This window comes from Eschscholzia californica, unplaced genomic scaffold (assembly GCF_041429995.1).
Source record: "Eschscholzia californica isolate CP2 unplaced genomic scaffold, dmEscCali1.0.p SCAF_6, whole genome shotgun sequence".
In the NCBI taxonomy this organism is placed as follows: Eukaryota; Viridiplantae; Streptophyta; class Magnoliopsida; order Ranunculales; family Papaveraceae; genus Eschscholzia; species Eschscholzia californica.
Window position 1 is genome coordinate 32,457,007 of NW_028238483.1, and position 25,114 is coordinate 32,482,120.

At 36.4% G+C, this 25,114-nt stretch overlaps 3 protein-coding genes, 1 long non-coding RNA gene and 1 pseudogene across 5 annotated transcripts; 2 read left to right on the forward strand and 3 right to left on the reverse strand.

Annotated features, from left to right (window-relative positions):
- Nucleotides 1-132: 132 nt before the first annotated feature.
- Nucleotides 133-2,194, reverse strand: LOC147533679 (uncharacterized). 2 transcript variants are annotated; one of them, XR_015228422.1, is made up of 3 exons: nt 2,066-2,194; nt 1,462-1,528; nt 133-396 (listed from the first exon to the last, which is right to left on the reverse strand). It is a non-coding gene; the product is annotated as an uncharacterized LOC147533679 (long non-coding RNA). The 2 variants fall into 2 exon arrangements; XR_015228421.1 differs by lacking the exon at nt 2,066-2,194 and having other exon boundaries at nt 1,462-1,538.
- A 2,539-nt stretch (nt 2,195-4,733) lies between these two features.
- TOC120 (translocon outer complex protein 120) lies at nt 4,734-9,449 on the reverse strand. The gene is made up of 2 exons (XM_086648244.1): nt 9,307-9,449; nt 4,734-8,946 (listed from the first exon to the last, which is right to left on the reverse strand). The coding sequence occupies exon 2, from the start codon at nt 8,920-8,922 to the stop codon at nt 4,960-4,962; it is 3,963 nt and encodes a 1,320-aa protein (XP_086504370.1). The 5' UTR covers nt 8,923-8,946; nt 9,307-9,449; the 3' UTR covers nt 4,734-4,959.
- Nucleotides 9,450-10,811: 1,362 nt separating this feature from the next.
- Nucleotides 10,812-12,163, forward strand: LOC147533681 (uncharacterized). Its single transcript, XM_086648246.1, has one exon. It carries the CDS (start codon nt 11,028-11,030, stop codon nt 11,982-11,984), a length of 957 nt encoding a protein of 318 aa, XP_086504372.1. The 5' UTR covers nt 10,812-11,027; the 3' UTR covers nt 11,985-12,163.
- Nucleotides 12,164-12,528: 365 nt separating this feature from the next.
- Nucleotides 12,529-16,436, reverse strand: SKS18 (SKU5 similar 18). Its single transcript, XM_086648245.1, has 7 exons — nt 15,523-16,436; nt 15,159-15,429; nt 14,937-15,042; nt 13,656-14,007; nt 13,139-13,504; nt 12,945-13,023; nt 12,529-12,855 (listed from the first exon to the last, which is right to left on the reverse strand). Exons 1-7 carry the CDS (start codon nt 15,792-15,794, stop codon nt 12,637-12,639), a joined length of 1,665 nt encoding a protein of 554 aa, XP_086504371.1. The 5' UTR covers nt 15,795-16,436; the 3' UTR covers nt 12,529-12,636.
- Nucleotides 16,437-23,657: 7,221 nt separating this feature from the next.
- LOC147533683 (cytochrome b561 and DOMON domain-containing protein At5g47530 pseudogene) lies at nt 23,658-24,896 on the forward strand (annotated as a pseudogene).
- The last annotated feature ends 218 nt before the right edge of the window (nt 24,897-25,114 follow it).

The window sequence follows — 25,114 nt, forward strand, 5'->3', positions numbered from 1 at the left end:
TCACAGACGAGACTAAAATCCGGCAGAGTCTCCTCTGTAAATCGAACCGGTCGCACCTGCAAAACCTGTCATGCAAACCATACATTCGCATAAACAAGAATAAACTATTAAGCGGAAGCTAAACAACTCAACTCAGTTTCGGGTCGAAACCCGAACCACAAAAAGAACTATAAAAGCCTCTTACACAACGATACAACCTATAAACAACTCTAAGTGTTATATATATACATTTTAGAGTTTGGTTTCTGCAATAAATACATAACTTGGAAATAACGAAAAAACATATAAGCAAAAACCAAAGAAAACGACGCAACACCTCTAGCCTCGTTAGACAAGATCACCGGCTGGAATACAACTCCGCCTCGAGGCTACAACCAAGCACCTGCACACTAACAACTGGTAGGGGGTCAGAATACTCACCGACACGAGTTATTCTGGTAGAAGACCAATCCAAAACCCATCACGTTTTCAAAAGTTCCTTTAATAAGTTGTAAACATCATGACAAAACGAGTTATCAAACCATTTACTGTATATACTATATACAAAACCATTTTCCTTAATCTAGCAAGCAATAGCAGTGATTAGCTGCCCACCCATGGTGCGCTCCCAATAAGAGGAGAGTACCTCAGGAGAACCTAGAGTGCGTTAGATAGTACCAGCCCATTTATGGCACTAGCTAATGCACTACGTCTCCTCGAGAAAGAGACTTACCCCTAGCCGGTAAGCCCCTCTCCCACTAAGGGACTCCGCAATCATTGAAGAGTTTACCTCATGATACATATATACCTTAAGTATCTAAATACGTTTTAGATCACCGAGTTCGAATAAGAGAGCCGTCCCCCAATACCCATGGAAGGACCTGAACCTCATTCTCTTCGGTACCCTGTCATGCATCTAATGCAATCTTTCAAAATCAGTTTCATTCATTTATCAAAACCAATATTCATATTCGATTCATTATCTTATCAAACACGGAAGTGGAACAACCAAGAGTCATATCGCCACAAAGCAGAGGGATTCCCAATCAATGTCACCTCCCAGGCGAGCGGTCAGGGTGTACGGCCCTGAGCCTCGAGCTGGAGGCACGAGCACCAATGGCCAGCAAGTGAAGCACTCTACTCCCACAGGTCTCATGACTAGTGTCGCCCACCTCACCGGTCTCACACGGATCACAACCGTGTCCACATGTCATCCTACCCTCAATGGCTACGTGCCCGTAGGTTGACATAATCCGCAGTCGGGTACATACAAGAAAATCCCAGTAGTTCACAATCATCGTAAAATCAGTTCGAAAACATTTCTCATATCGCATCAAAACATTTCAAGCATATTTCAGTTCATCACATAAATCGAGTTTCATGCTACCTAAACTCTAGTTATAATGGCGCATATATAACTGTATAATCTAGCATATTCATTATCTATAAAACCATGCTGGATAAAGGATTCAGAACCCCTACCTCAGTCCTTGCATAACCAAAGACCTCCCGCCTACCAGACGACCAAATTCCTCCTCATTCGCATACTCTGGGATAAGGAAGAATAACCAAAATCGAAAAGAAACATTAGGTTCTAAACGAAGAACCTTGCACGACAAAAACGATAAATAAAACAAAACAATGAAAACTCAAAAGCAAATTCGCTATCTTCGGAAGACTTCAAGTGTCTCCATAAGCTGACAAATCATATAATGAACCACCCCATATACATCTATAGTTGAAACTGTCCATTCCTATAAAATATGACAAAATTCGGGTAACTATCTCTATTCCAATTTATTCCAAAAACTAGTCCAAATATGAAATTCGAGCCGTAAAATAATTCGACAGCACCCCGTCTATATATGGTCACCCCAAAATAGTCCATAACATTCTAAACATGATCCTGAACATAAACCATTAGAAGAAATCGAATAATAATCGTCTAAATAGTTCCAAATTTCGATCCCAAACGAAATTAGTACAACTATACTGTATACAAAATAGTTATCATAAAACCACCAAATTCGGACGAAATTGAAAATTCGGAACCGCTAAATATGTAGTACGAATCGAATAGATTTACCTGGAAGAAGTTTCATTAAATTCCGATGACCGAACGCGAAGAAATCAACGACGGAACATTCGAACCATTTCGCCTCTTTAAAAATCCCAATCCATTCTCACCGTACTGTTGTTTAGGTATTTGGTTTAAAAGAATGAAAATTGGATTTGTAAAGAAGTGGGACTTGGATAGTGACGTGGGTAACATGCAGTCTTTTAAACAAAACTTGGCTGCCACGTGTCGCTATACTAAGTGGCCAGGTTACTTGATCATTTTTATGTCCTGCATTACATACATCTCACCAATAAGTCCCTATATATTTAAATCTAATTAATTCAATCTCCCTTAATTACCGTTCAGCCCCCCAATTTGACATTTTTTTTTTAATGCCAAATAGTCCCTCTTCTAACCGTAGTCTTTTATTTTTTTAACCGAAAACATGAGATGTTACACTTTATGTTACAATTGGTGTTCATCATTGATCTTGAGGTAACTTATGATTTTAACGAAACATGGTTGTGGGTGGTTTAAATGATTCAACTCGGAAGTTCTGGGCTTTCCTGAGTTTGCAAATCCACGAAGAAGGTTTTGAATTCAAATACGTTTTTCCCATCATTATCCCCAGTTCTTTATCAAAAAAAAAATCATTATCCCCAGTTTCAACTACATTGATTTTTGATTTTTTTTTTTCTTTATTTGACACTACTTGGACTACTTGGGTTTGGCTCATTTACCGACAATCAGAAACAAAAAAAAGAAAAGAAAGGGAAATTTTAAAAGGCCCCCCGTTTTTGTTAAAAGGCCTCCCCGCTAAAAGCGTCTCTCATTATAACCCATTTGGTTATAGGGCCCCCTCTACAAAAGAGCACCTCCTTCATCAATATTTGACCTAACGGCAAAGTTAACGCCGTTAGGTCAAACTTAACCCAAGACCGGTGATGTGGACCACGCCACATCATCATCTTCTCCGGCAGGGTCGCCGGCCGGCCAAACTTCCGGCCGGCGACCTTCAAATTTTTTTTTTTTTTTTTTTCTTTCTCTCCTCTCTCTCTCTCTAAGAACTCCGGTGAAGGAACCCTTCGCCGGAGTTCTTAGAGAGAGAGAGAGAGGAGAGAAAGAAAAAAAAAAAAAAAAAAATTTTGGTTTGAAGGTCGCCGGCCGGAAATTTGGCCGGCCGGCGACCTTGCCGGAGAAGGTGATGATGTGGCGTGGTCAAATGATGTGGGTAAAATACACCCTTAAAGGGGGTTTTTTTCACCCATTCAAAGAGGGGGCCCTTTAACCAAGCCAAGTCAAACGTGTTTTACCAAGTCAACGAAACCATGGGGAGGCCTTTTAACAAAAACGGGGAGGCCTTTTAAAATCTCCCGAAAAGAAATTACTGACAATCAGAAATGAGGTACCCTTTAGTAGTTTGAGAACCTGCTTTCACTACCTCTTTCATGAGAGGTAAGGGGGGAGAGAGGAAAGATGAGGCAGCGGTGGTGCCGTGGTGGTGGTCGATGATGGTGGTGTGACCGAAGGTGATTGACAGAGATCTAAATAAATGAAGGAAAAATTTTGTTGCAGCTGAAAATTTGATAAAACTCACAATTTTCTTCTAAAACTCAGAAAAATTTCTCATGTCCCCAAGGCCCAAAGTGCTAAAGTAGTTAACTTAAACTTCGACTCGATGATGTGATATTCTCTCCCACCACAAGGCGTCGATGTCAACACTATCAACCACTTGAACAACCAAGTATTAGCAACCACTTGGGCAACCAAGTATTGACCTGCCTCTATGGTAAATGTATCACATATTCAAGTCAAAGTTTAAGTTAACAAATTTTAAATACCATATAGCATTGTAGCTAAAAAAAACAATCTAACCGGAAAACTAACAATAACAGAGAAAAAAAAACAAGTAGAAACGCTGAACAATGTTAGGGGCCGAAAGTGGGGCTGTTTAGGAATTAATTCTATAGAACAGGTTGGTTATACATTTAAGACAAAATCAAACTAAATTAATTTGGCCCGACCTAACTATTTTAGTATTAAATGCAACCAATATGTATGACAAAAATAGGTTTACTGAAAGTAAATATTGTTAATTTTTATAAAAGCTCTTAGTTGATTACTTTCTGGCTTCTGCAAATAACATAAAATAACGATGATAGTAAAAACGATATTGGTTACACAAGAATATTCATAGTTTTGTTGCATAATGGGTTCTCAGAGCATTTATACAAGAATATCGGGAGTAAACATAAGATAAGTTATCATTTATGAACATAAATATATGGACTTAGATAATGTGATACTTCCCATCACTAGAGTTATATTTACACAATAATTACTCATCTAATCCGCATGTAAATAAAATTAGATCTCCTAATCTACCATTTGCAGAGTGCAAAAAGGATTCTCTCTGACCTCAGTACCTAACTTCAGCCACAAAAGTTTAACCTATAACCGCAAAAAGGATTCTCTCTGACCTCAGTACCTAACTTCAGCCACAAAAGTTTAACCTATAACCACCGATGACAGATCTCACCGCCAAATTATGAGCCACATGGCTCGGACGCAATGGAATCAGTGTGTAATCAATGAGCCTATAATATTAAAACCTAAGAAAAATCTAAAAGCTCCTATTAAACTCCCTATCTTTTTCACTAGCATAAACTGCAAAAGTCAAAAGGCACTGAACACATTACAAATACTTAAATTCCAATATAAGCTCAAGATGAATCATCACCAAATAAGAACAAAAATTCCATTCCAAAGAAAAACTACTAAATTATATAAATAAGAAGATAAAGTATCTTATGACTAGAAAGAAGAAAAACAGCTTAAAAGATCAGTGATTTAGTTCACTCACATTTGGTTAGGTCTTCGGTACACTGGATAAGCTGCTTAAGCATCGATGTTCCTATTCCTTATTCTTCTCCATTCACCATTTGTTGGTAATGACCGACGACTTTTCTGATCAAGGGTAACAGCCCGATCAGAGCTATCTGGAGCTGTTCCGAGCTGTTCAAACGGATACTTACTTGGCCCGTCCCTCTGTTGTTCAAGTTGGCCCGAGCAATCAGATTTGTTGTCCGGCCCACAGGGATTTGAGATTGAATGTTACATCCAATTGCGAGATCTCCATGCCAATCCATGACAGAGAGCCCAAGAGTAGAAAGTGTTCGGCCCAATGGATGATCTTTATCCCTCAAGGTTGCTTCTAAACTACCACCATATGCAACATCACCACGACCTGTCATAGCTCCACCGGTCATGACCAAACGGAACCTTTTATTAACGTTCAGCCTATCTTCTAGCTTAACTCCAGCAGTTAAGGCGTCACCTAGAAGCGTAACCGAAAGACCTGCAGCTGATTGATTGTGTCTGTAATTGCTGAATCGAGTATCACTTCGTAAAGTATATGCCATGTCTTTTCCAATCGTTTGCATATCAAAACCTAATGAAGTTGCTTTTCCTTCCCCATGTTTTACTGAACCAGCTAATTCCATTTGGAGATTTGATTCTTTTTTATCCTTTGTAACTTGGCCGGAGAAAGATAAGGGTATCTTTTCTTTAATAACAAATAACCTTTCGACGTTTATACCCTCGTAACCAACATCGTGATCCCAACCATGAGTTTCGAGCACGGGGCGAACAAGCCACTGGTTTGATGTATCAAGGAACCGATACCTGTGAGTAGGATTATCAGAGTCGAAAGAAGTAGGTAGAGCGAAATCTGGCATGGCGACTGGAACAGAAGCAGCAGAGCCACTGTCCTCTTCTGCATTCTCATTGTAATCGTTAGGCAAATCCTTAGCTGATGCCTCCATTTTCTTCAGTAATTTCCGCCTCTTTTTCTCATCCTTCAGCTGCTTTTTCATAAAAAGCTTTTCGCGGTACTCTAACTCATCAAAATAAGCCTTCTTTTGAGCTTTGTCTAGCTTCGCAAGTTGAACCTTTGTCAAACTCTTGAATGGTGGTAACTCGTCATACTCTGATTCATCATCAGAATCAGATGAATCATCCAATTCCTCGTCCATTCCATCCTCATCCCCATATTGCTCCTCTGGCAGTTTCACCTGTGGCCTTGATTGCAGAAGAGAAGACAAAAGGAATGGCAATGGAGGAACTCTTGACCGAGTTGCAAAAGGTTTTCCAGGTGGATTATCTTGCAACTTTAGAAGTGTATTTGCTTCAGCAAGAATCTTGGATGCAAAAGAGAGCAGTAACAAGTGAGGCTTCCATACTTGACCATTTGGCAAGACTCGCTGCCCAGCTCTATTAGTTCGGCAAGCAGAGTGATTCTCAACTAACGAGACAGGGTTCATAAGTCTCATATCCCCAGCTGCTTGACGAATAGCTTGCTGGACTACATGAGATCGTTGAGTTACAAACATCTCATAACTCGAAGCAGTACCATTTGGCCCATCAGGTGGAGCAGAAGCAGCATGTGTAAGAACAACAATCGCATTAAACCAAATTGAAGGCCCGAAAATGTCTGTGATTGTTCGAAGCAATGGCATATCACCAAAATCTCGACTCTGCATATCCAACCTATCAAGGTACAAAACAATATCTGGTGGGTTCTTCTTGATAAATCGTTTGACCGAATGAAGGATTTTCTCGTTTTGACGTTGGTCAGACCAGCATGGTAAAAGCCCAGGAGTATCGATTACCCGCACCTTTATACCTTGAACTGTTCCCACCACATCTTGCACTTTGTTTGTGCCCATCTGGAATGCATCTGTACTGAACTTGACTTCATCGAAAATTGAATTAATGGTGGCACTTTTACCAACACCTGTTTTACCAAGGACCATAATTGTGCAAGAGAAGTCTAGGGGTTCTTGTCCAGCTGCTTCGAGTTGTTCTGCCATGGCACTTGCTCGGTCAAAGCTAAACCCACCAACTCGACCAGCGTTTCTACCTCGAAGCTGTTCGGCTAATCCTAGCCTGTATAAAACTTGAGCTACAACCACATTATGAGGAGTTTGTCCAAGTCTACGAGCAAGTCTCAAAAATTTAACCCGAATCATTTGGAGTTTTTCACGTGTTTCATCATTCTCTTCAGTTTCACCGTTTGTGGTGTCTTCAACAATTTGTGTTTGACGTTGTGGTAAGGCTCCATTTACTCGAGACTGTTGTGCTACACGAGTAGGCTCCAATAATGGAGCTGCACCTCCAAGGCCAGCAGGACGTGAAGGTGGAGGACTAGGATCAACTGCAGGCTGAGATTCTCTCTCCACCTCCGTGATTTTTTTCTCTTGCTTGGTTTCTCTCTCGTGTATCTTGGGAGGACCTTCAACAACAGACTGGGTAGTTTCCTTGTCCACACTCTCACCTACCTCAGCAATTTCAGGATCATGTTTCTCTTGCTCATTTCTCGTTTCACGCTCTTCGAGAGCTCTGACCAGTGATTCCATCTCCTTAGTTGTAAACCCTTCAATTAGGCGGCGTTGTTCCTCTTGCTCATTTTCGGTTTCGTTCTCCTGGATATCTTCAACCAGGACTGGACTTTCCGTCTCCCTCGTCAAGCTTGTAACCCCCAGATTATTAATTAAGGAATCTTGTTTCTCTTGCTCAATTTGTTTCTCCAGGACATCTTCAATCAGGACTGGACTTTCAGTCTCCCTCGTCATACTTGTCACCCCCAAATCATTAATGACGGAGTCTTGCTTCTCTTCCTCAGTTTGCCTTTCAGGCTCATCAGCTTGAACAACAGAACTAATGTGGCCCACGACTTCATCATTCTGATCAACTGAATGAGTTTCGGAACTATGATCCTGAACATCCTCTGAGTCCGATTCAACTTTAGCATCAACGCTTTGATCTATGTCAGTAGGAATAGCTTCTACTGCAACAGGATTTATTACTCCTTCATCCCACGTCTTTTCATTAACAGAACTAGTCAAGTTAGTTGAAATATTTTTTGTTTCCGAAACCTCTTCTTCATTTGCAGAGGTATCCTCACAAGCTACAGTATCTTTAGATTCCCAATTTTGGTCATCCTCACATATAATCTGCTCACTAGTTTCATTACCAGGAGAAAGATCAGCCACACCAGGGGCAGTGGATTTCTCCCCATGTTTCACCTCATCAACATCAATAGCTTCAGATGTCTCATGGGTACTTACATCGTAACTACCATTAGTATCTTCTCTAACATCATTGAACGCTTTTGTTTCTCCATTCTCTATAACCTCGGCAACTTCCTTCACCTCTTCTTCTACGTTGCTGGTCAAACTGTCAATCTGTTCCTCTGGTAGAATATCTTTTTGATAAATATGCTCATCCACGACTCCTGCATCATGCACATCAGTCACTGGCTCTGCAACCCTAACCTCTGCCACAGGCTCTGCAACCCTAACCTCTGCTACCGACTCTGCAACTTCAAAATCTTTCTCTGAATCTTCAACCCTAACCTCTGCCGCCACTAGCTCTTTGGCAGTGACCTCTCCCACTGAGTCCGGAACCACCAAAGGTTGCATTTTATCGTCATCGACAATTGATTGTCCTACCTCAGAACTAGTATCTAGTGACGGAGAGACAAGTTCAACAATAGCTTCTTCAAACATTTCAGAAGTATGATCTCCATTAGGGCTTCCATTAACTTCCAACAAATTCAAATCACTTTTCTTCTCTACAATCTCGTCCCCATTAGCAATAGCCTCATCTAAATCTGTTTTTCTCTGATGATCTTCTGCATGAGGTGTTTCTTCGGGATTACCATCAATGGCTTCCTCAAAAACATCATCCCCTTCAGAAACATTTCGTTCATGAAACACCTGAACAACATTATCTACCAATTTCAATTGAGAAATTCCACCATCAGCTGTCAAAGTTTCTTCTTCAGCAAGAGGTCTACCAACACTATCTACCCCATTTTCCATAGAACCCTTCTTCACTTGGAAACCCTAAAACAAAAAAAAACACCCAAATCCACTAAACCATCAAAAACTAAGATCTGAACGAACCCCTAATAAACTAAACAATAATAAGTCAAATTTCACTAATCAATTACCCATGAACCACAGAAACAACATAGGGTATATAACAGTTATTCATAGAAACGATTAAAACCCTAGAAATAAATGCATATGAAAGATAGACTAAATCTTAAGAGATTAAAAATAAATTATTAGTTCACGGATCTGAAAAAAACCTATCACCTTATTAAAATTAGGGTTTTGAGTCGGTATCATTTAAAAGGTTTATGCTTTTAAGGAGTAAAGAAATAAGATTAGAATGAAAATCAAGAAAAGTAGATGGCTAACCTGGTGAAGGTGAGAGAGAGTATTGCTAGAAGCGTTGTGAGTTGCAGTTGGAATGAAGATCTCTTTCTCTCTCTAACTCTTATACGGTTCTTCTACCTATCATCCTCTTTCTCTTTCTCTCTCTCTCTCTAGATTTCTCTCTCAAGTAATTGCCTAACTTGAAAAGATCTTAAATGATATGATCTAAAAGATAAGAAATAATCAACGGTTAAAAAGCCTTCACATTTTACGGGGTAGATTGGTGGGTGGTGCATTCCCGTGTAAAACGCTGTAAAATTTCATTTTCAAAAAGATTATTAGCTTTTATAAAAGATTATTACCTTTTTTTCGGATAGATTTAGGGGTGATGGTCGAACTAAACTAGACTGATCAATCGAACCGACTCAAATAAATACCATATACTCTACTAAATTTTATTAGTCGAAGTCTTAATTAGTTTGGTTTTAGTTGGATTAAATACAGTCGGCAATTGTTCATTGTTCACTCTTAATAAATATAAATAAGATATTTATTTTGTAATACTAGTAAATGATTATATGACTCACAGATAATCTTCTTATGAAAAGTGTTTTACTTATAAATGAATGGATAATTGTATTTGGGCCTTTCTTGGTCACCACTACCGCCAGTCACCATCATTGTGGTTTCTCTCTCTCTCTGAAAACTTTATAGTCCCGTCGATCGTCTGTTGATAGCTTTTTCCAACGAGAAGAAAGAGGGAAATGAGGGAGAGGGAAACATTTTGAAAGGGAGGTTAAAAAATAATATAAATTATTAATCGTTAAATTTGACTAACGGAGTTATGGTGTTGGGTGGCAAATTGGAATAAGGAACAAAAATGGGGCCCAAAATGAGCAATTGGGTACAACTTGGGGGTCAGATTGGAATTAACCCTATATCTACTGGAGAACTAATCCGGAACCACACCTAGCACAATACATGATCATAAGTCATAACCCTTTGGTTTGATGCTTCCAATGGGAGAAGAGAACCCAACAATCTTGCATATCAGAGTGAATCGGAAGATTTTGGACACATGACCCAAGATCTGATAATTACACAGACACCGATTGATGACCAGAAAGCGCTGATGCTCATAAACAGGTTGTGTTGATCCGTGCCAAACCACCATTTCTATTGGGGCGATACGAGATGGTTTCACCGACAATAATAAGCCTTAAACATGGTTATTGATGTTTATGTGACCTAATCATTGGCATGATTTGCGGGTCATTTGAGCCACGTTTCGCGATAAGTTTGGCCATATCATGGATGTTGAATAGAATTTGATGTTAGAGTCTAAAATACAAACTTAAATGCACGTTTTGAGCATATACTATAGTATATAAACATATGCACACATGGTAGAATGCATAAAATTCAAAGGAGGGCTAACAAACAATGAGTTAAGTATGAATATCTAAACAAATGGTCCAATCACAAGAAACTTACCAATTAAAACTCCCAATTATATAAACCTCTTTTGTCCCACCAACCCAATTACAAAAGTCCAATCACATCCAACACCTAACAAAAAATAATGTCATTCTTCTTTCTCTCCATTGCCTTTCTGAAAATTTCTTACCTTTCAATGTCATATAAAAAGATCCACATTATCCACACCTTCTCTTCCAAAGTCAATAGAGACAATCCAAGGAGGAGGAAGAAGAAGAATCAAAAGTTCTTCTTCTTGATCTTCTTGTTGTTTTGTAATTCAAGAAATGGGTGCCCATTTATCCAAACAAGTGGAGCGACGGAAGACGATTAAAGTCCAGAAGAAAACTCTATCTGAACTTCAAAAGAAGGCTGGTGATGAATTCCCTGGATCAGATTACCACCCTCCTGATAGAAAGAATTGGATGTCTGGTTTAGACCCAAACAGAATCAATATCAATAAGATTGTTTGGCCAGGTACCCATGATTCAGCAACCAACAAAATTGGAATTAGATTCGTTTCTCGTCCGTTTGCTCAAACTCAATCTTTGTCTATCTACAAACAACTTGTTTTGGGTACTAGGGTCTTGGATATCCGTATCCAAGAAGATCGTAAAGTCTGTCATGGAATCCTTGTAACATATAGTTTCGACGTTGTTATTAAAGATATCAAGAAGTTCTTATCTGAGACACAATCAGAGATTATAATTCTTGAGGTTCGAACAGAGTTTGGTCATGAAGATCCACCCGAATTCGATAAGTACTTAGAAGAACAACTAGGTGAGTTCTTGATCCACCAAGATGATCATGTTTTTCAAAAAACTATAGCTGAATTGCTTCCTAAGAGAATTATATGTGTATGGAAGCCAAGGAAGTCACCAGCACCAAAGGGTGGTAGTCCATTATGGAGTGCTGGATACTTAAAGGACAATTGGATCGACACCGACTTGCCTTCGACAAAGTTCGAGAGTAATTTAAAGTTTTTAAGTCAACAACCCTCAGTATCCACTCGAAAGTTCTTCTATAGAGTGGAGAATACGGTTACCCCAAAGGCAGATAACCCGGTTGTATGTGTAAAACCAGTCACAAATAGAATTCATGCTTATGCAAGACTATTTATTGTTGAATGCATCACTCGGGGATTCGTAGATCGGTTACAGATCTACTCGACAGATTTTATCGATGGAGATTTTGTTGATGCGTGCGTTGGACTTACACAAGCAAGACTAGATGGTAAAACATGAAAACTTCTTATTCGTGGTTGATGATCATATATCCAAGTTCGTTTGTTGAATGTATAGCTAAGAAATTTAGAATTGAATTGCAATGTACTACATTTGATTTTTTCTTTGTGAGAACCAAGCTTTTCGCTTGCAAGTTTGTATCATTAAGTGTGTAATAAGATGTGAAATATTTGCTTGAATTATCATCTGTTCTTGGGCATGCTTATTTTGTTTAAAAACTTAGAACATAAATTAACCAGACATCGGCGAAAGGGAAAGGAAAACTTTTTTGCTTTTGATTAGCTCGTATTAGGTTAGATTAGATTATTCACTTATCCATAAAAAGGCGGAAAATTATACATTTTTATTTGATTAATAATGTATATAGAGATAAGAATTGGTTGCAATAATGAAGTTAGATAGGCCCATGATATAACCTAAAATGGGGTACATTTCCATGTGGTAGGTTTCATGTGTTCAAAGTGTTGTCTTCACATGTTTTTTTCTTTTCACTTGTTTCTTTCATGATCAATAATTTACTTTGTTTCTTAAAGGGTAATCAATCTTTTAAAAAAGAAAACTCTAATTTATATCAATTCCAATTACTCTTCTCATTTTGAAAAGGAGTAAGAAATTATAGTACAGTTACAAAAAAAAAGAGTAAAAGATATTCCTAAACAGAGCCATTAGCCCTTCCACATTTTATGACATTATAAGGTATAGGATTTTCATCCCTTGCCGGAATTGTCGATGGATCATCCTGTCCGATCCCTTTCACTCTCATGTATAATTCTTGCCCGCGATACCATCTTTCAGCGTCTTGGGATCTTATGTTCCACATTCCTTGATTATCCAACTCCATTAGTGTTGCTGTCCATGAATTTGGAAAAACCTGCCCCAATACCACCCAAAGGCCAAAATGAGCTCAAGAAAATCTAAAACCTTATGACTTCAAGAAATGATAATTATGTAAACACAAACCGGGACAGTAGAGCGAGAAACTGCATCGATCATGTTATAAGATGATTTCTTGCTCTCGTTCCATGTACCGTGGTCAATTCTGCATTTAACCAATTGAGGGAAAAAAAATTGGTTTAGAAACCTTGAATTTTCATCTACATTTGAGAACTTCGAGTTGGGTCATGGTGGGTTAAGTTAGTAGAAAGAAGACTTACCCAACAACAAAGAAGTTGTATCCATCAATGTGCCAAGTTTGCAAGGAAGATTGGGTATTTTGGAACACAATTTGGATGAAGGTTCGATATGTAGCATCGATAAGTGAAGAGCCCAAAGCAGGAGCACGATGATCGGGCTTGTCTGGGAATATTTTAGGTGCAAATACATCATCGAGTTGGTAGTAATCTGCTAGTTTAAGAGGTGTGTCTGGGTTTACATATGAGATCCCATTGACAGTGTAGCGTTGAGCATCACCAACGCTCATCACACCGTTTTGGAGAACAATGGTTCGAGTTATATTTATTAGGCCATAGTGAAATGAGCCTTGTGGGTTCGGTCGAGCGGCTCCAACTTTTAAGTCCCACCTGTAGGTACACCCAAAATATTAGTAGATGTTACTATTTTATATCTGAGCAAGTCAGATATGGATGAAGCAGACTCAGACAGGTCTGACTCAAAGACTAGAAACTTTACCTTAAAGCAAATAAAATGTTAAGGATATTTTACTATACTAACCTTATAGAAAGGGCTTGTTGAATCGAGTATTTATAATCAAAAGGATCAGGTCCAACTGGGATCGAACCAACAGGAAGTACTAGAGAACCAGGATAGCGAACAAGAGCAGCCCCAGTGATCTCAGGATCGACGAAACGAGATGAAGCAACCATGTAATAGGACATACCAACTGTTCCGTTTGCCTTGACGAGGACGGAATAAGACTGGCCAACATGTATGTCAAGGTCATGATAATATTGTTTGAGGGTGTAGGAACCTTCTGTCTCAACTAATTGCATAAGATGATCTTGAATTCTAAAATTCAATGATGTCTTCAATCCCACATTTGATATTCTCAATCTATATGTTTCTCCTGCATTTGAACATACATATGATTTAGTAGTATATTTTAAACAAAATAATACCGATACACTAATTACACCATGGATACACCACAAATCTCGAATTCAACATTATTTTTTTGGATCTCGAAGCATATCACGAGCCGATATGATTACATTTTTTATGTTTAAAATATGGTCAAGTTGTAATATGAATGTCAAATATAAAGTTGTTTAATAGCCATTTTGTACTAGTATCAATTTTAATAGGGATTTTAAACAATTTATTGGTTTGGGGGGTTTACATAGAGATATGTTGCTTTTTCAGGCTTGGGATGGGTTATTTACTTTGGGCTTCTAAAGATATTGATCTGATCTCGATTACTGGATTACCTTATCTTCAGGGCTCATAAAAGCTCTCATTTTCATATAACTCTAATTTATTGATCTGTGTTAAATAACCTTTTTATCCAATTTATTGCCTATCTCTCACATAGAAAGAAGAGATCTCTAGAAATAAAATGACTAAACAACCTATTAGTCTGTACATTATCCAGTCCAGTAATGCTAAGTGTACAGATGGGTGACGACCATCCCATCTTTCATTTTACACTCACATGAAGTATGGTTGGCGAGGTCAAATCCAACCCACTCCAGTCCTCCACTTACACTTTTATGTGGTCATTGTTACATATGAAAAACTATATCGTAAAGATTTAGGCAAACAGTGTTGTCGTTTGGTTGGTTTGTACAAACAATTAACTCTCTCGCATAAGAGGCTTGTCGGTGGGTTGAACCCAAGACCAACCTAACAAACCCTCTAATGTGAGAGGGTTGTAAGTAGGGGCTATCATCTGTAGACCTAGATGTCCTCTTCGACTTCTCCGTTGTAATTAAAGTATATGTCAAGTAGTAACAAAACATATTGTCATTTATATATACAAAAGAAGAAAATATATACCTGGCTGAAAAGTAAAATTGGTCTCCAAAGGACCAAGACCATTGATGAGAATACCATCTGGCTGAGAAGGCATTGGAATCCCACGGTCTAGAGATGCTCTCATGTCCTGTTTATAAACCCAAAATCAGCAAGATTAAGCTATTTTGTCAAATCACATAAAAACAAATGTTTTGAAATTTAACTCGAATAAGATTTTATACAAAAATTATTTATCTTAATTACCTGATAGTCGGAAATGTACCAATCTCCAACTAAGACATCAAATTCGTCGAAAGGTGTAGGGAAAGGAACGGAAATAACAGGGCGATTATAAATTCGAATGGGCCCATATCCACCAGCAGCCTTTTGGAAGAGCAATGTTGGAAAATAAAAGAAACTTCCAATTTGATCTTTCATTTGAAAACTATAAGTCCAACTTTGTCCTGGTAGTATTGGACAGTTTGTCCCTTGTACTCCATCTTGCCATGAACTTTTCCTTTGTTGCACCCCATTCCTTTTAAAACTCCAACAATTAGACTACGACAGATAAAGAAAAAAACAGACTAGAGTTCGAATCTTACTGTTTCAAAGAAAAAAAAAGACTTACCAAGTGAAGAGTAAGGGTTCTGGGAGATTGTTATGAACATTAACGTAAATATTATCGTTAGTTGTTCCGTTAATTAGAGGACCAGGAAACTGATTATTGATAACAATGACTTGTTTATCAATTCCAAGAGGAGAACGTTGAGAGTAAGAAACAGTCCAATCATACCAACGATCTGGGTTACTGGCATTTCCTAATCTGAAAAAGATCACTATCAATGAAATATAAAAACCCAAACTTGATTTAATGAACTCTAATCGATCTTTAACCATCATTTCTGTTTACAAATGGAAGAACCCTAATATCTTAAGGGGTTAATCTTTGAAGGGTCGTTAAAAGATGAAGGAGAAATGGAAGAAATGAAAAAGCAGAAGAGATAGAGAGAGAGAGAGGCGGAAACAGAAAGATACGTTTTAGTTTTTGTGACGTTAGGAGGAGGAAGAAATCGAAGCTTCTTTTTCAACTTTAAAAATTCTCTTTCCCTCTCTCTCTCTCTTTAGGAAGAGAGAGAGAGAGAGTGCGTTGAAAGGAGTTAGGTTATTCATGAGAGATATGGGGAGTAGAGAGATGAGAAATGGACGGTTTGGATGATTTAGAAGAGAATTGCCATAACCATGATAAACGCATTTATGGCGGGATACAAGTAGAACATATGGAGATCCACAATGCACAACTAGGAGAAGGATTCTAGTAGTTAAATTGTTTAAGAAGGAACTTTAAATTAGGGGGAGATTTATTTATATCAAACTCCTTCTTGATAGTTGTGCATTTCCTAGTTTCCAAGTCTTCAGATATTCAACTCCAAAACTCAACATACATAAAAAAAAAAAAAAAATGGAAATAGTCAAAGGCTTGATGGTAACCATAGCGTTTCCAATACGAAGATATGTTAAGTACTAGCATTTTGCAGTGAGCCCAAGAGTTGAACCTTCTTTTTGGTTAGATAATAAAGTATTAATAATAATTTATCATGTATAATTAGTTGTTAAAGTGGTCCAATGTGTTGATATAAATTTCAAAATCTCGAGGGTCTCAGGTTCGATTTCCAGAGGAGTTGGTTTCCATGGTTTATTGAACTTGAGTTATTGAGGTATAAATAATAAACTTGTTGGCCTTTAGGTCATAGTTTAGCTGGACTATAGATTCAATGCCAATGTAATGACTATCGTAGATCGTAGTCAATTTTTCAGAAAAAGTAAAATAATAATAATTTATCATGTATCCTAAAGACATTTGACAAAAGAAAATCTTATACTACTATTATTGTTATGGTGGATGCTTTCTTTGGAAGAACAAAAAAAATTCTCGAGCTTTCGACATTCTTGATTGGAAAAAAATGTTTGTTTCCTCAAAATGCCCACCACCACTTCTTCTCTTCGTGTTGGTAGTGGTCGCCGGTAATAGAACACTTCAAAAAAAAAAAGGTCAGCTTCTTCCTTGTATCCTCCCGTCACCACCACTATTTGTCTCTGACCTCTCTCCTCTTCCTCCTCCTCCCCTTCTCTCCGGTGAAGGGGAGTCTCCTTAGTCAAAACAATCAATTTGGTTTTGGGAGATTTTCTTAAACAAAAAGTCTATCAGGTTTGGACGTTAACTAGATCGATTGTTCCAGTGAAGGGGCCCTCGCCTTCGTACGGACAAATAAAAAAGATGAACAAGAAATGATGGTAGTGAGAGGAGGTAGTGGTGGAAGGAGAAGATTAAAAAAAAATATCTAAAAGAAAATGAAAAGAATTAAATGGTTGCCGATGTGAATGAAATAAATGGTGTCGAGAGATGTGGGAAACAAAACCATTTTCCATCTAAATTTTTGTACCGTGAAAAGTATTTTTGTTTCTTCAAAGCACCGACTTATTGTTGTTAATCCAAAAGTAAAAGTAATAACCAACATAATTAGTAAAGTGCGACTTCAGGGTTGGCTCAAGCATTTTTGAAGCCCAAAACCAGTCCAGAACAAACCCTCTATATATATATAAGTAAAAATACTTAACGCTAATCCAGGGAGGAGTCACCATTTGACCTTTACTACATATACAAAGTTCTTATCCACTGAGCTACATCATTATTTTTGTCAATATTTTAGTTTAGTTCTATATATTGAATCCGCACCAATCTATAAACTTTGAAGAAGAAGTCCTCAAGTAGGTTGGGGTCTAAACTCTAAGGGGGTGGTAGTGGTTGGGGACATTGGGGGACATTTTCATGTCCCCCAATGTCCATGTTATTGGTTGGGGACATTTGAAATGTCCCCAAATGTCCGTGTTATTGGTTGGAGACATTTTAAATGTCCCCAAATGTCCGTGTTATTGGTTGGGGACATTTGAAATGTCCCCAAATGTCTGTGTTATTCGTTTGAGACACGAAATTAGGGACATTTCAAGACAAATTGGTTTTGGGGACATTTGGAGACATTTTAGTGTAAATTTGGAGAGCTTTTGGAGAGAAAATGTCTCTCAAAATATGGAAGACACTTGTAGATACTTGGAGACATTTGAGTAAGGAAGATAATAAAAATAATTATTATTATCAAATCATATTATAATAATATTATCTTATTATTATATTACTATATTATTATTATTATTATTATTATTATTATTATTACTGTTGTATTATTTTTATTATTATTATTATATTATATTATTATATTTTATTTGAGTAAGATGATAAAAATAATAATTATTATCAAATTATATTATTATAATATTATCTTATTATTATATTATTGTATTATTATATTATATTATATTATATTATATTATATTATATTATATTATATTATGTTATATTATTATATTATATTATATTATATTATATTACTATTATATTATACTATTATATTATTATTATTATTATTATTATATTATACTATTATATTATTAATATTATATTAATATTATATTAACTATATTAAATAATAAATATTTACCAATTGTCCATCAATGTCTACAGATATCTATGGATGTCTACAAAAGTCAAAAAATATATATTTGAAAATATTAATTAATTTTTTTATTTCATATGGTAAGACAGTAATAATATTAAAATAATAAATATCAACTAAATATCTATCAATGTCCACAGATATTCACGGATGTCTACGAAAGTCGAAAAATATATTTTCAAAGTAGTAGTGCAAATATTTTATTTTATATGATTAGGTAATAATGATGACATTAAAATAATAAATGTCTACCAATTGCCATCAATGTCCACAGATATTCACGGATGTCTACGAAAGTCGAAAAATATATTTTCAAAGTAGTAGTGCAAATATTTTATTTTATATGATTAGGTAATAATGATGACATTAAAATAATAAATGTCTACCAATTGCCATCAATGTCCACAGATATTCACGGATGTCTATGAAAGTCAAAAAATTTATTTTCAAAGTGGTAGTGCAAATATATTATTTCATATGATTAGACAATAATGATACCATTAAAATAATAAATGTCTACCAATTGCCATCAATATCCTCAGATATCCACAAAAGTCGAAAAATATATTATTGAAATATGAGTACAAATATATTATATCTGACACTAATGATAATATTAAAATAATAAATGTCTACCAATTACCCTTCAATAATAATAATAATAATAATAATAATAATAAAAATAATAATAATAATAATAATAATAATAATAATAATAATAATAATAATAATAATAATAATAATATCCAATACACATTTTGTCTATGGATTCAATATGTTGAAATGTCCCCAAGACATTTTGTCCATGAACCAAATGTCTTGAAATGTCTCTAAGACATTTTGTCTATGAATCAAATGTCTTGAAATGCCATAAAGACATTTTGTCTACGGACAAATGTCCCGAAATGTCTTGAAATGTCTCTGGAACATTTTGTCTCTGAGTGTCCTCCAATGTCCTGAACCACTACCACCCCCTAAAGCAATCGCTTCGGCTGCTTTAGACCTGGACTTCTCCTAAAGAGAGTTGAACTTCTACGCTTCAAAACTGAAAAGTACTAATGGTTTGTCATGTGCAGTGTGCTCCAAGAAAAATATAGTTGAAGACCCGATCAATACTATTGTTATTAAACCAAATGTAAAAGACCACTGTAATTTTCTCACTACATTTAGTGCAAATTTTCAGCCCGCCACCTTTAATTTTTTTATTTTTCTCTCTCTAAACACTCCGGTAAAGGGAAACCCTTCGCCGGAGTGTTTAGAGATAGAGAGAGGAGAGAAATGAAAAAAATTGTTTTTATTTAGAGAGAGAAAAAAAATTGAAAGTCGCCGACCAGAAATTTGGTCGACCGGCGATCCCTGTCAGGGAAGACGATGATGTGGCGTGATCAATGATGTGGCAGAGAGAGGTGATGAGATGGAGGAGAGAGAGTAACGGAAAGTTAACGGTAACTGAAAAAAGGGGCCATATAGGAATCATTAATAAAGTAGGGGATTAGACAGGAACTGGTCAGAAAGTTGGGGGCCATTTGGAAAATATCCCTTAATAAAAAGACTAAAAAACAATGGAATAGATTTGAAGAAGTTGCATAGTAATCCAATTACTTAAGCGGTTGAAAATAAAGTTTGATGTAAACTAAGTCGAAACACAATTAAGACAGTGTTAGGTATTTTGTCTATTTGACAAGTTTTAGAATGCTTGTATATCTCTTGTTTCAATGAGTGATTTAAACTGATTTTAGGGTCACTCGAGAGACGATTCAAATTCATATTGACCCAAAAAATACAACCTAATTCAATAGTAAGCTAATGACTCGACCAAAAGAAGAGAATGAACCCTATTTACCTTAAGATGAGGTAATAGATCCCATTGCTTGGGAAGTGGAAATATTTAAGGAAGAGTCTAGTGGTCATAGGCTATGCATTTATGATCACGTGTACACCAATGGGGTTTTAGCTTCTCGAATGACACAAGATTAAAACCCAATGAATTCCAACTTCTACTTTAAATAATAATCAGATTCATAAAGAGATTAATCTAGTAAGGTCAGACTTTATCCTGAATGTGGTAGGCGTCAACTGATTCAACAATAGAAATAGGAATATGGATCTTTTCTGTACTCCAGTAGGAACGATTCAACAATAGAAATAGGAAAATGGATCTTTTCTGTACTCCAGTAGGAACGAAGAAGGGCTCCAACGACTGTAACTGCGAATCCTAGACGCCAAGAACAGTGGGTTTTCACAGGGGACTATCGTTGGCTGTAGGCGGCTCATTCACTCTCTTGGTCTCTTCCTTTTATAGTCTGACTTTTAAAATGGAGGTTATATTCTCTGAAATTCAATAGGCCCTCGAATTCCAAAAGCCTGCTCACAAAACGACCTGCTTCTAACCGATCCGGTGAAGCCCCAATCGAATTATACGTGTTGTAGTATATAGAATTTGGTTTTTGCAAACTCAATTAGACGGGCATGGGACTGGGAGGAGTGCCATAGGTTCGATAGCATGTTAGAAGATCGAGGGCTCCTTCAAACAACTGACTCCTATATAAATGTTAGAAAATCTAAATCATAAATATTTGAAAGTCATCATCAATTCAATACTTTTTTTTTTTCTTTTGCAAGTATGTAAGATTATAGAATTTGAAATAAAAAATTATTGTTTTTTTTTTTTCTAATAATTTACCATGTAGAACTAGAGTTTAAGTTTTTTGTTGTAAAAGAAGTTAATGTAGTTAGGAGTAATTCTTTTTGTTCTAAATATCTGTTTACGATGTTACGTATAAAAAATATATCATATCTTATATCATTGCATAAGGGCTACCGAATAAAATTTCGCTTCGAACCTCTTTTTTCTCTGCCGCGCCACTACTCAACTAGGTAACTTGCCCCAAGCGATATTGTTTGCTCTTACTTCCTGGCTAAATCGTTCATAAGAACTCATTAAGAAAGGGAATTTCGATCTACACCCAAGCTTTTCAGTGGTGTGTTTGGATGTCGGATTCCTAAGTATGATTCCTATAAAAAATGAGATATGGTAAGAATCAAGATTGCTTGGTCTGTTTGTCTACCAAGAATCCTAGGACTCTTGAAGTTTAAAGAATCCTAAGTCCAAAATTTCGATTGGACCAATATCTCATCTTACCCCTAAGACTTGTTAAAATTTTAGATTATTAAGCGCAAATTTTAAACTAAAAAATCAAACAAAAGAAATATCTATTATATTAAAACAGCTCAGTCAGTTATCTTGGGGATAAGTCTGGCCGTCTATTTTCATTGGAAATTTGACAGACATCACATCCCACGACTGGTATGAAATCGTATTATTCAGTCTCCATGTTCATGTCCTCCATTCCATTCATCTAAGAAAATCTTATTATTAGTTTGCTATACATTTTGCAGATAGGACATCCTCATATTCTCCCATGGTTTATCTTCCATCAATAAATTAAATTTATGTAATTTAGATTTCATTTGTTGGTGACTTCTCTTTTCCCTGGTTCATGTGATTTGGAGAAGGCTTCATTTCGTGACAATTCTCAAAAAATTTATTTGATCATGCTCTTTGTCACTATCTGTGGTTCAAATGTAAATGTGTAATATGATAATTTAATCAATTTTTTATTTAAAGGTTTGGATCAAATTTGTAATATGATAGTTACACATAGTAAATTTCATATTTGATTTAATCTCCCATTTCCCCCTCTCTATCTGTGTGCATTGTTGTTTATGTAATTTACTATAACTTTTTCTTCTAATCTACAATAGTTAGTCTCTCATTTCAATTAGGGTTGTTTGAGTTTTTTAGATTTTGTTTTCTTAATTTTGACATTATTTTTTTTCATTTTCAGGTTTAGATCGAACGACATCTTCCATGGTGAGATACCAGTGCTCCACATTACGTCTGACTTCTATGTCATGTAATCTTTTTCAATTGGAATTCTTACATGCAGATTTAGTATGTGAATATGTCTAAATGTTTTTGGAAAAAATATTGTGAAGAGTAGTTCCTAATTCTTTTCTGCATAAATGTTGATGAGTTTAATGTATTTGTTTTTTTTATGGGAATAATGTATTTGTTTGTGTTGTTGAAGAGTTTAATAATGTGAAGTTTGATAGTTCTTTTTCTTTTCTTTTTCTCTTTTGGTGTTTTCTTATTGTTTTTCATTAAACTTCAAAATTTAGACAAACTTAAAAAAAAAATCCCTAGCATTTAGAACGAAAAAAGGTGAAATCTCATCAAAGTGGCCGAATTAACACAAACCAAATGTGTGAAAATGAGAACCACTGTGGATGCACTTCTTGAGTAAGCTCGACCCAACGTGATGTGAACTCACAAAATAGATTTCACATTACACACATACTCGGAGAATGCTCGAAAGCACTTTACTCGTAAAATTGAGATGTAATCAACCACAACGGCGTTAGCCAAGAGGGATCTACCTTCTGGTGACATGCGTTTAGCTGTCATCTAAAATTCCCGTATATATAAAAGCATACATGTAACCTTTTCATATAACCATATTATACAAGAATATTTTAGTACAATAAAGCAATGTTTTAGTACATGTTATAGTTCGGCATCAATCTTGGCTAAAATTTCATTCAATCAATAGTATATCGAAATAAATATGAAAACAAAAAATAAAAATAATATCAAACTTGATTGATTGTTCAAAAATAATATCAATAGTATATCGAATTCTCAATATTGATTAATTTTTTTTTTTTAGAAATTGACTACGATGTACGATAGTCATCACATTGATATTGATACATCAAAAATGTGATAATCACGATAAGATGAATAAAGAGTTTTTAGAGTTTTGCATTGGAGATGCTATTAGGTTGCCGTTTAGATATATAGGTGGTAGTATATAGGGTCCAACTGGGGTCGTTCCTTTCTACTCCAATTAGGATTACTTAGAAATCCTAATAACTAACCAAATTCGTTATTCCTTTCTACTCCAATTAGGATTATGTGTCGGCTAAAGATGCATGGGAATTAGAAACTCAAATGGTTTTAGGAAAAAAATCTCCAACATGTATAAATAGAAGACCCCCACTACTATTTTAGAAAGCCCATATTACTCACTTGCTACTACTACTAACTACTACCTGGTCTCTACTGATCTTCCACAACTTTTAAGTTCTTCTTCTTCTTCAAAGATCATCACTACCATCCATCAATATTAAGATGTCTTCTTCTCTTTTCAAATCACCTTTTTTCTTCTCATCTTTCCTTCTCACTTTCATTATTTTTCTCATGTTTTCATCTTCATCCTCCTCTGCTCAACTACTACAACAAACTTGCTCGACCTATTCTTTTGGCGATAAAACCCCCCATGTTTACAACTTCTGCAATGATCTTCCTGTTCTCAACTCTTTCATCCATTGGAATTTCAACCAATCAACAAGAATTGTTGATATAGCTTATCGACACGCAAATATAACTGCTTCAACGTGGGTTGCATGGGCAATCAATCCTACTTCTTCAACTGGTATGGTTGGAGCCCAAGCTTTTGTTGCTTTTCAAGGTCCCAATGGTTCAATGCATGCCTACTCTTCCCCATTGAATAGTTACACAACCCAACTCCAACAGGGACCTCTTAGTTTCCCTGTTCATGATATATCTGCAACCTACGCAAATAACGAGATCACTATATTTGCAACATTCGAACTTCCAGACGATAACATTACAACTATGAATCAGTTATGGCAAGATGGACCTCTTCTTGACGGAATAACTCCTGGGATGCACCGTACTTCAGGACCCAATGTTGGGTCTTTTGGTTCTCTTAATCTTCTCTCAGGATACATATCAAAACCAACAAAAGGAGGAGCAAATCCAAGAATTGAACTCAAGAATGTACATGGGATGTTAAATGCCGTGAGTTGGGGAATACTAATGCCGTTGGGTGTGATGATTGCAAGGAACTTGAAGAGAGTCGACTCCGCAGGGCCGGCATGGTTTTACTTGCACATAGCATGTCAGACGACTGCTTATGCAGTTGGTGTTGGTGGGTGGGCAACTGGTCTAGTGTTGGGTAAGAAATCTTCGGGCATTCAATACAACGCTCACAGGAATATCGGCAATGCTCTCTTTGCTCTCGCTACACTACAGGTCCTTGCAATGTGTCTAAGGCCAAAACCAGACCACAAGTACAGATGTTACTGGAATGTCTATCATCAATTGATGGGTTATGTCGTGATTGTGTTGAGTGTTTTGAACGTTTTAAAGGGTTTTGATATATTACATCCAGACAAGAAGTGGGTGAATATCTACCGAGGAGTAATTAATACCTTGAGTGTCATATTCGTTGCTCTAGATTTTATCTATGTTGTGGTAATTATGTACAGGGAGGACAGGGAGGACGAGAACACCACGAGGTCCACGACTGCCACTGAGCTATCAACCCCTGATGTCATGGTCTAGATTTCACAATTATTTACTGGAGTTTTGATGTAACAAGCCTGTTGGAATTTATGTTTTCTTTTTTGGATTGAATTGGTCTAATATGTCTCCAAACATTCTGTTTTGATCAATCAAAAGTGAACTTTTGAATTGAAATCTTCTTGTACTTTTTTGCATTCTTGTCAATCTTGCTGATATTCTTTATATAATAAATTTAAGCCAAATTGAATACTTTATAC

Excerpts from the sequence above, each read along its gene's own strand:
- TOC120 (XM_086648244.1), bottom strand. The coding sequence starts at position 8,922 with ATGGAAAATGGGGTAGATAGTGTTGGTAGACCTCTTGCTGAAGAAGAA.
- LOC147533681 (XM_086648246.1), top strand. The coding sequence starts at position 11,028 with ATGGGTGCCCATTTATCCAAACAAGTGGAGCGACGGAAGACGATTAAA.
- SKS18 (XM_086648245.1), bottom strand. The coding sequence starts at position 15,794 with ATGATGGTTAAAGATCGATTAGAGTTCATTAAATCAAGTTTGGGTTTT. Across the intron at positions 15,430-15,522 it reads GAACCCTTACTCTTCACTTG|GAATGGGGTGCAACAAAGGA; the intron begins GTAAGTCTTTTT and ends GAGTTTTAAAAG. Across the intron at positions 12,856-12,944 it reads TTTCTCGCTCTACTGTCCCG|GTTTTTCCAAATTCATGGAC; the intron begins GTTTGTGTTTAC and ends GTATTGGGGCAG.